The sequence below is a fragment of the Phragmites australis genome, chromosome 3 (assembly GCF_958298935.1).
Source record: "Phragmites australis chromosome 3, lpPhrAust1.1, whole genome shotgun sequence".
NCBI lineage: Eukaryota > Viridiplantae > Streptophyta > Magnoliopsida > Poales > Poaceae > Phragmites > Phragmites australis.
In genome coordinates this window covers 37,792,802-37,802,115 of record NC_084923.1, presented here as the reverse complement: position 1 = coordinate 37,802,115, position 9,314 = coordinate 37,792,802, and the positions used below count along the sequence as shown (strand labels likewise).

The window sequence follows — 9,314 nt, the reverse complement described above, 5'->3', positions numbered from 1 at the left end:
CCGCCCACCTCCCTGGTACCCCATTACTCAAACCAAGCACACCAATGTGCTCCCCACATCACCATGGTTCCGTTTTTGCCTTTCCCCGGGCTCGATTCCGACCAAGGCAGAAATGCCCGATCCGAGCCACCTTCACCGATTCCTTCTCGCCGGTGAGACCTTGTTTTCCAATTCCCCTCTTCCTCACCATCGCATAGCCCCTAGTTCACCTCCCGTAGCCCTAGTTCGAGCTCTCATGCACCAAGGATTGCCCATGCCGCGCCACCTCTGTCTTGGCTGCCGCGTGCTGTCGCCAACCTAGTAGCTCAGTCCTCGCTCTAATCCATCCCTCGGCATAGCCCCGCCTTAGCTTGGAGATGTTCTAGGTAGGGTCAATCGTCCTAAGGGTCCTCGACCTTCTCTCCCCTCTCTGGCGACTGAACGTTGTGTCACCACCGTTCGTCATGAATCGTGCTCTCATTCCTTGATCCGAGCCGATCACCTTCCTGCTCTCCTCCTTCTCTATCTCCCTACCAAACCTCGGAGCATGAAGTGCCCTATATTGCTCAGCCAAGAACAAGCATCACCGGTCGTCTATTTTTTTCACAATTCATCCTCTTCCTCCCACCGAGCCCATTTATATTCTACATCTCCCCTCCATGAGCTCGATCAACCATAGACCACAGACCCACGTCAGTAAAACCACTGAGGAAAAAATACTCAAGAGGGTTATGTGATCCAGTATTTAAAGTTTGAGGGTTAAATAAATGGTTTTAAAGTTCGAGAGTTATCCTCACACTAGGAATAGTTTACGAGAGTAATTTGGACTTTTTCCTTTTTTATAAGAAAAATAAAGAGTTCAGCCCTTCAAGCGTGAATGCGCATGTTGGCCCCTGAAACGAAGAAGGCATGCGCCGATGCGTGCTAAATGTCCAGTCCACATCGTAAGAACACCTAGAAAACTGTTGAAAAGAATGAAAAAGGAAAGGATCACCTACCGGTGACACCCTTAGGTACGTAGTTCAATTATATTTTTATGCCACTAACAATATTGCAGAATATGAGGGCCTCTTGTTAAGAATGAGATTGGCCTCCACACTTGGTGTAAAATGCTTGCTAGTGAAAGAGGACTTGCTACTGATCATAAACCAAGTGCAAAAGAAGTTTCAGTGCTCTGACCTAACAATGATGGTATACATCGCTGAAGTGAGAAAGTTGGGGCGACGATTTATCAATTTCGAGGTTAACATGTCCTACGCGGGGACAACTTCCTCGCCGATAAGCTGACCTGTCTAACCCCACGAGGAAGTGCCCCACGAGACGTGTCTGCACCGCCAAATGTTGGCCGACAGTAGATATATTCAAGACCGTGGCCTCATCACACGACCAGAGCGATGCTTGTGCGACCAACTCTCTGGTCGTAGAGCAAAATTCTGTGACTAGCCCATGCTGGTCACAAAGCAGGTACTCACATAACTAGTTAAGTCTCATTTAATGCTTCTCACTCGAGTATTTTTCTTCCCCGGGGCGCTCGCTTTCTGCGAGGCATGGTCGTGAGATGGTGTGGTGTTACAGTAACCCATCTCGTAGAATTTAATGCCGCGAGATGGTCTGACGGGTGAGCGTGATGGCGTTTGGTAATGGTACAGGGTGTGCATGATGACCAGAGTGGGGTAGGCTTGCTTACCCACCATCGTGATGAGCTAAGAATAGCTAGGCTTCGTCAGGCATAGGTCTGTCACTTGTTTTTGTACGATCAGTTTGAATGAACATCTTTTTCCTGGTATATAAAGGGGTGAAGACCTTGCTTTTAGGCACAAGAGAACACACTTTGTAACAAGTTCATATGACTCATAAGATAATACACATGACATAAGACTATTATTTCACGAGTGGTCTGAACTTGGATAAATTCTCGTGTTTTTTGGTCCAGTTCAATATACACCCACCAGAAGCGTAGATCAGTATGGCTGTCATCTGGTATACCTCGGATTCATTGTCAGGGTTCATCCCCCAACAATAGCCTTAATGGGATATCCAAATACTAGCTATACGATCCTCATAACGCTAGATCATAGACTGATTTTATGATGTTATAGCCTTCTCATGGGATTTATCAAAACATATTTCAGTGGCTACTTTCCACCAATCATTCTGAAATATCACATACTTATATATGGCTTCGCAGAATGATCAACCACATATAATAGTGGTATTGGTTCCATTGAATCATCAACTATTATATACAAAGGTAATATTGCTTGTATTGCTCAGATGCAAACATGTTACTAAAAAAAATATCGTTAAACATATTGGCTAAATTTCTTTTATCTTCATAAGTTACAACAAAGTGGGAAGATAAACATCTTGCGTACTAAATCTTATGATAACATCGCAGATTTATTCACAGAGTTCTTACCAACTTTGATATTCTAAAAATTTGTTTATAGAATTGGTAGGCAACGACTTAGAGATTTGAAAGATTCAGGGAGGGTCTCCTCCTGAATTATAACATGTTCATACAGTATATTGTACTCATTTTTTTCTCTATGAGTTTTACTCACAAGGTTTCTCAAAAAATATTTTGATGAGGTAATATTTACACAAGTATATATATGTTATATCTCCTAATTTCTCTACTGTAGTTTTTAAAGGGTGAAATACGTATTAATCCACAAATCATACTAATTATTCTCTAAACTTGCTTATAGATTTTTTCCTTTAAAGATTTTCTCATATAAATTTATAGTGAGACAATAATCAATATATATTGTATCATTTTCTTCTTATTTTTTTCACTAAATTTTAAAGAAGTTTTAATAACATATCACCATATTATTTTTCTCCTCAAGTTTTTCCCATTGGGTTTTTTAAGGAGTATTTTTGTGATGTATATATATGACCAAATTAATTAAGAGGGAGTATTGCGAATAAACACCTATAGTAAATAGGTACTATTTAGGTATTTAATCGTATGATCAATTACACTATCAACAATCAAGAGTTATGTCTAAGTAGTAAAAGATATCTTCTAAATAAATATGTACTTTCATTATATTCCTACACCTATATAAATATATAAACATCGTATAAATCCATAACAAAAGTTTTCGTACCATCTTCTCTCTCTCTCTCTACAGTTACTTATAATAATCTCAACGCAAGAGCACACTACCGGAGCAGCGCCCGCCGAGGCCGCGCACGCAGCTCCGGACCGCGGGATTTCCGCCGCCGCCGCTGCCACTCGTGCCATGTCCTGTCGCGTCAATGCCGTTGCCCTTAACGGCGTCCGAGCTTGCAGCTCGGTGGTTGGGTGTGAGTGGCACGCCCGGGTTCGAGTCGCGTTTTTAAGTCTCGCGGGTGCGCGCAGATAGTTAGCGTGTGTGTTTGGAACCTTAAAAAAAAAAGCCGTTGCCCTTAACGTCGCTGTCGTACTCGCGGACCGACCTCTTCCCGTCCCGTCCAGGCATTCACCCAACCCGATGCCGCCGCACCGGTACCGCTACGGGACAAGTCTCCGTGCCCGCAGGGAGCCTCACCCACGTGGCGCGCACCACCGTCCTGCGTGGCACCCAGCCCCACCTCACCCGCCCGTTGCCCCTTTTAAACCCCCCACCCTCCTCCTCCCGTCTCCAGTCCCCAACGGTCGTTTTCTCTCTCTCTGTCTCTCTCTCTCTCTCTCTCTCCGCGCGCGCAGAAACACACAACTCGCAGTGGAAGCTTCCAACACTCGAGTAGAGAGTAGCCTTTCCACCTACCTGGTGGCGCCGCGAGGATGGTGGCTGAGGGTGCGCGGCGGCGGGTGGTGGTGGAGGTGTGCAACGCGCGGAACCTGATGCCCAAGGACGGGCAGGGCACGGCGTGCGCCTACGCCGTCGTCGACTTCAACGGCCAGCGCCGACGCACCGCCACGCACCCGCGGGACCTCAACCCGCAGTGGGGGGAGCGCCTCGAGTTCCTCGTCCACGACCCGGACGCCATGGCCTCCGAGACGCTCGAGCTCAACCTCTACAACGACAAGAAGGTCATCGCCGCAGCGGGGAGCGGGCGCCGCGGGGGCACCTTCCTCGGCAAGGTCAAGGTAGCCGGGGCGTCGTTCGCGAAGGAGGGCGAGGAGGCGCTCGTGTACTATCCGCTCGAGAAGCGGAGCGTGTTCTCGCAGATCAAGGGGGAGATCGGGCTAAAGATCTGGTTCGTTGACGAGCCGCCGCCGCCACCGCCCGCGGCACCCGCGGCGGAGGAGAAGGGCGCCGACGCGGCTGCCTCGGACAAGAAGGAGGCGGCGACTGAGGGGAAAGAGGAGAAAGCGCCAGCTACTGCTGCCGCGCCGGCTGACGAGAAGAAGCCGGAGACGGCGCCTGCCGAGGAGAAGAAAGCAGAAGTGGCCAAAATAGAGGAGAAGAAACCAGAGGCGGGCAAGAAGGAAAAGGGTGACAAGAAGAAGTCGCCGGAGAAGGGAAAGAAGGACGGCGGCGAGAAGCCCAAGAACGAAGGCAAAGCAAAGGAGGAGAACAAGAAGGATGCAGCCGCACCGCCGCCCTCCCCGTCCAAGCAGGCACCGCCACCTTCACCGTCGAAGAAGGAGCTTGCGGTCGCCGGAGTCGCCGGTGACCTGGAGATCCGCCCTCAGACCGCCGCCGAGAAGAGCATGGCTGCGTCGGGCGCCAGCGCGTCGTACGACCTGGTCGATCGCGTGCCTTACCTGTTCGTCCGGCTCCTAAAGGCCAAGCGCCACGGCGGCGGCGGCAACCAGCCGCTGTACGCGCAGCTGTCCATCGGCACCCACACTGTGCGCACTCGCGCGGCCACCGCCGCCGGCGAGTGGGACCTGGTATTCGCCTTTCACAAGGACAGCCTCACTGACACCTCGCTGGAGGTCACTGTCCATGAAGAGGCCAAGAAGCCGGCCGCAGAGGGGGAGTCCGCTCCGCCGGACGCCAATCTCGGCTTCGTCTCCTTCGACCTCCAGGAGGTCCCGAAGCGGTCGCCGCCGGACAGCGCGCTCGCGCCGCAGTGGTACACCCTCGAGGGTCATGCCGAGGACGGCGCGGCTGCCTGCGACGTCATGCTCGTCGTGTGGGTCGGAACGCAGATCGACGAGGCGTTCCAGGAGGCGTGGCAATCCGACTCCGGTGGCTACCTGGTGCACACCCGCTCCAAGGCCTACCTCTCCCCCAAGCTCTGGTACCTCCGCCTCAGCGTCATCCAGGCGCAGGACCTGCGCTTGCCGTCCCCGCCGGACGCCAAGGCGAAACAGTGCGGCCCTGCCTTCCCGGAGCTGTACGTCAAGGCGCAGCTCGGCGCCCAGGTGTTCAAGACCGGCCGCGTCCCGCTCGGCAGTGCGGCGGCCGGGACGTCCAACCCAAGCTGGAACGAGGATTTGCTCTTCGTCGCCGCGGAGCCGTTCGACCCCTTCTTGACCGTCGTCGTGGAAGACGTGTTCTCCGGTAAGCCGGTGGGCCAGGCCCGCGTGCCCCTGTCCACGGTGCACCGACGGTCGGATGACCGGGTCGAGCCGCCGTCCCGGTGGCTCAACCTGTGCGGAGACGAGGCCCGGCCGTACGCCGGGCGGGTGCACGTGCGCGCGTGCCTAGAGGGAGGGTACCACGTGCTGGACGAGGCAGCGAACGTGGCCAGCGACGTTCGCGCGGCGTCCAAGCAGCTATCGAAGCCGCCGGTGGGGATGCTGGAGGTCGGCGTCCGTGGCGCCGCCAACCTGGTGCCGATGAAGATCGCCAAGGACGGCGCGAGCGGCTCGACGGACGCGTACGTCGTGCTCAAGTACGGGCCCAAGTGGGCGCGCACGCGCACCATCCTGGACCAGTTCAACCCGCGGTGGAACGAGCAGTACGCGTGGGAGGTGTTCGACCCCTGCACTGTGCTCACCATCGCCGCCTTCGACAACGTCCGGTACAAGAGCACCGACGCCGGCGGCGACCCTGGGAAGCTGCCCAAGGACTCCCGCATCGGGAAGCTACGCATCCGCCTCTCCACGCTCGACGCCAACCGGGTGTACATGAACACCTTCGCGCTCACGGCCGTGCACCCCGTCGGCGTGCGCAAGATGGGCGAGCTGGAGCTGGCCATCCGGTTCACCTGCCCGTCGTGGCTGACGCTGATCCAGGCCTACGGCAGCCCACTGCTGCCGCGGATGCACTACGTGAAGCCGCTCGGACCCGCGCAGCAGGACGTTCTTCGTCACACGGCTATGCGCATTGTATCGGGGCGGCTGGCGCGATCAGAGCCGCCGCTGGGTCCGGAGGTGGTGCAGTACCTGCTCGACACGGACACGCACTCGTGGAGCATGCGGCGGAGCAAGGCCAACTGGTTCCGCGTCGTCGGGTGCCTGTCGCACGTCGCCACGGCGGTGAAGTGGGCGCACCGGGTACGCACCTGGGCGCACCCGCCGACCACCGTGCTCGTGCATGCGCTGCTCGTCGCCGTCGTGCTCTGCCCGGAGATGATCCTGCCCACCGCCTGCCTGTACCTCTTCCTGGTCCTGCTCTGGCGCTACCGGGCGCGGCCGCGCGGGCCGAATGGCATGGACCCGCGGCTCTCTCACGTGGACAGCGTCAGCCCCGACGAGCTCGACGAGGAGTTCGACGGGCTCCCCTCGGGGCGCCCGGCCGATGTCGTTAGGATGAGGTACGACCGGCTGCGCGCCGTGGCCGGGCGGGCGCAGACTCTGCTCGGCGACGTCGCGGCGCAGGGCGAGCGCGTCGAGGCGCTTCTGTCGTGGCGCGACCCGCGCGCCACGGGGGTGTTCGCGGTGGTGTGCCTGCTGGCGGCGCTGGTGCTGTACGCCGTGCCGTTCAAGGTGCTGCTGCTGGGGATGGGGTTCTACTACCTCCGGCACCCGAGTTTCCGCGGCGACATGCCGTCCCCGGGCTTCAACTTCTTCCGCCGCCTGCCGTCGCTCTCCGATCGCATTCTCTAGAGCCTGATCACTGATCAGTCAGATTCCTACTTGGTCGTTTGATATCTCGGTATAATCTGCCTTGTCAGCTGTTTTGATCATTCGTTAGTTGCCTCCGTTGATGAGGCTTGGCTTCGGCGATGCAAATAACAACAATAAGCAAAATGGCTACTGTATTCATTGGTTTATATAATCAGTTTCTCGATTTTGCATTTAGATGGCCTTGATGCTGTTGATTGGGGAAGGAAAATTGACCGTTGCATTGCACTGATCGCAGCAGAGCGCATTGAATTCCTGTCAATAAAAGCTGTCACTGTACCAGCAGCTGATAAACTGAACCAACTCAAGACATTCTTTCATATTTAGTCCTGCATTCCTGCTATTGAAGAGGTAACCAACTTCTACGGGATGCTTTCATTTATAAGGATGGTTTTACATAGCTCTAGCTCCAAGATTCATACATAATTAAATAATTTGTAAGATAAAATAATATGATTTAAATTAAAATAAAATAATGCTATCAATCTGCTTATAGCTCAGCTTCAAAAATTATATAATTAAAAATGACACGCTTCAAGAATTCTCAGAGGACAGCCCTATCAAACGGACCTATAATTTTCTATTTTCCTCGTATTAATCACCTATGCTGAGAGCAAAGCAGAGCACAGCCCGGTAGCCTGAAATCTTGAACCTGAAAACAGCAGCACAAGCAATAGTGTGATTCATCAATGCGGGTTTGGTGTCCGCTACGACGCGCGCCCCAGATATCTCAGCCACGAGGGACCTTGTCTGAAGATTCGTGATGTACCGGCAGACGGGGCTGCCGTCTGGATTTGTGGGCAGGAGGAGGCCCGAGGCCGGAGTTCGGCGGGAGGGAAGAGAGGGCCTGAGGCCAGAGGGAGAGGAGGAGATGGCCGGCGGGTTGGTGGCGGCGGTCGGAGGAGGCTTCCATCCAGGGGAGAAACTTGCACAGAGCATCTCGCCGGAAACAAATAATGATCTCCAATTGTTGGTTTTCATGCCGTTCAGGAGAATCGGGTTGCACAGAGAATCAAGTTTTCACCAAAACAAAAGCTTCTGCCGCCGTTCAGATTTCATTTTGCTACGCAGGGACGCACTGAAGACGCCAAAGAATGCAGCAGAATCCCTGAATCTGCATCAGCAAGGGCAGTGCTGATTCCTCACCAGACACCACATGAGACCACGAGCCCATAGCACGCACCTTCTGAAACGGCCAGGCTCATGACACACCTAAACACATGCGCTTTGGTTTCTTTTTATTAATATATAACCAGTAGGGACGACCCTACTATTTCCAAAAATACACATGCGCTTTTTAAATACTTCCATGCAGATTTGTTCGGTCCATCAGAACGGTCGGTTAATCTTTGCCACTTGCCATGCGCTTACGATGCCGATCGAGTGCTGTGATCGTGCGCGTTTCAGTGTTCCTGCAAAAAGCTCGCGAGCTTTTGTCAGTAGCCGAGTGCATGCATGCGGTTCTTGTCGGCAACGAGAGGATGCCACATATGTCTGTGAGTAAACCATCACAAGATTGGAAAAATCTGATCACCTTCTCGTCTACTTGCTACCATAAACATCGTAACTTTAGTACCGGTAATGTGTTGTTCTGAAGAAGGCGTAGGATTATTTTCTACTCCATTCTTAATCTGCAAGTTCAGGCATTTAGAAAAATTTGCACAAGGGAGGTAAGGATGGCCGATGGCGTGTGACTCGTCATCATGCGATTTGATGATCATCACATCCCCAGCTGATAAACTCGGCTGGAGATGAAGCTCAGTGCATTCTCTATCTTTACTCCCCAAGGATGATTCCTTACAAACCTGGAAATTCATTAGAGGAAGAAGCCTGCTTGTGGTTTAGATGTAAGTACTAATTTACTCGCTTGTGATCAGATCTGCCGTACAGCTGCACATTGTACGCATACGAAAAAAGGCAAACTGGTTCACGTGAGTAAGTCCCGCCCCCCCCCCCCCCCTTCAAATGGCAGACAAGATTCAGAGAAGTTAATCTTTTTGGGACCATGGGGAAGAGAGCAGAGCACGGTTGCACTAGGAGTGATCTGAGAGTGAGAGTGAGTACAAGCACTGAAAATGATGGCAGCCTGATCTAGGAAAATGATTGGGCCAACGTACAGCAGCTATCGGCCTTACATGCCTCATCTTTTGTGCAGCTCAGCGCCTGCTTTTTGGGCCTGGGGACGTGGGTTTTCCTCGGCTTTTCAGCCTCGTGTGTCACCATCGCGTGGGTTGTTTCGAGAGCAGAATCCATCTGCAACAGCGGATGCGGAGGAGTTGGTAGAATCTATCTTCACGGTGGAGTGTTGCCCCAGCCTCCAGGTTCGCGTGGAGCTGCCATGTTACACCAGCTTCAATGATTATATCGAACTACTATCTCT

The 9,314-nt window shown here is 53.1% G+C and overlaps 1 protein-coding gene across 1 annotated transcript; it reads left to right on the top strand.

Annotated features, from left to right (window-relative positions):
* Positions 1-3,630: 3,630 nt before the first annotated feature.
* LOC133912967 (multiple C2 domain and transmembrane region protein 14-like) lies at positions 3,631-7,088 on the top strand. The gene has a single exon (XM_062355974.1). The coding sequence runs from the start codon at positions 3,755-3,757 to the stop codon at positions 6,914-6,916; it is 3,162 nt and encodes a 1,053-aa protein (XP_062211958.1). The 5' UTR covers positions 3,631-3,754; the 3' UTR covers positions 6,917-7,088.
* Positions 7,089-9,314: the final 2,226 nt, after the last annotated feature.

What these genes read in the sequence shown, in the direction of transcription:
- LOC133912967 (XM_062355974.1), top strand. Translation starts at nt 3,755, where the DNA reads ATGGTGGCTGAGGGTGCGCGGCGGCGGGTGGTGGTGGAGGTGTGCAAC.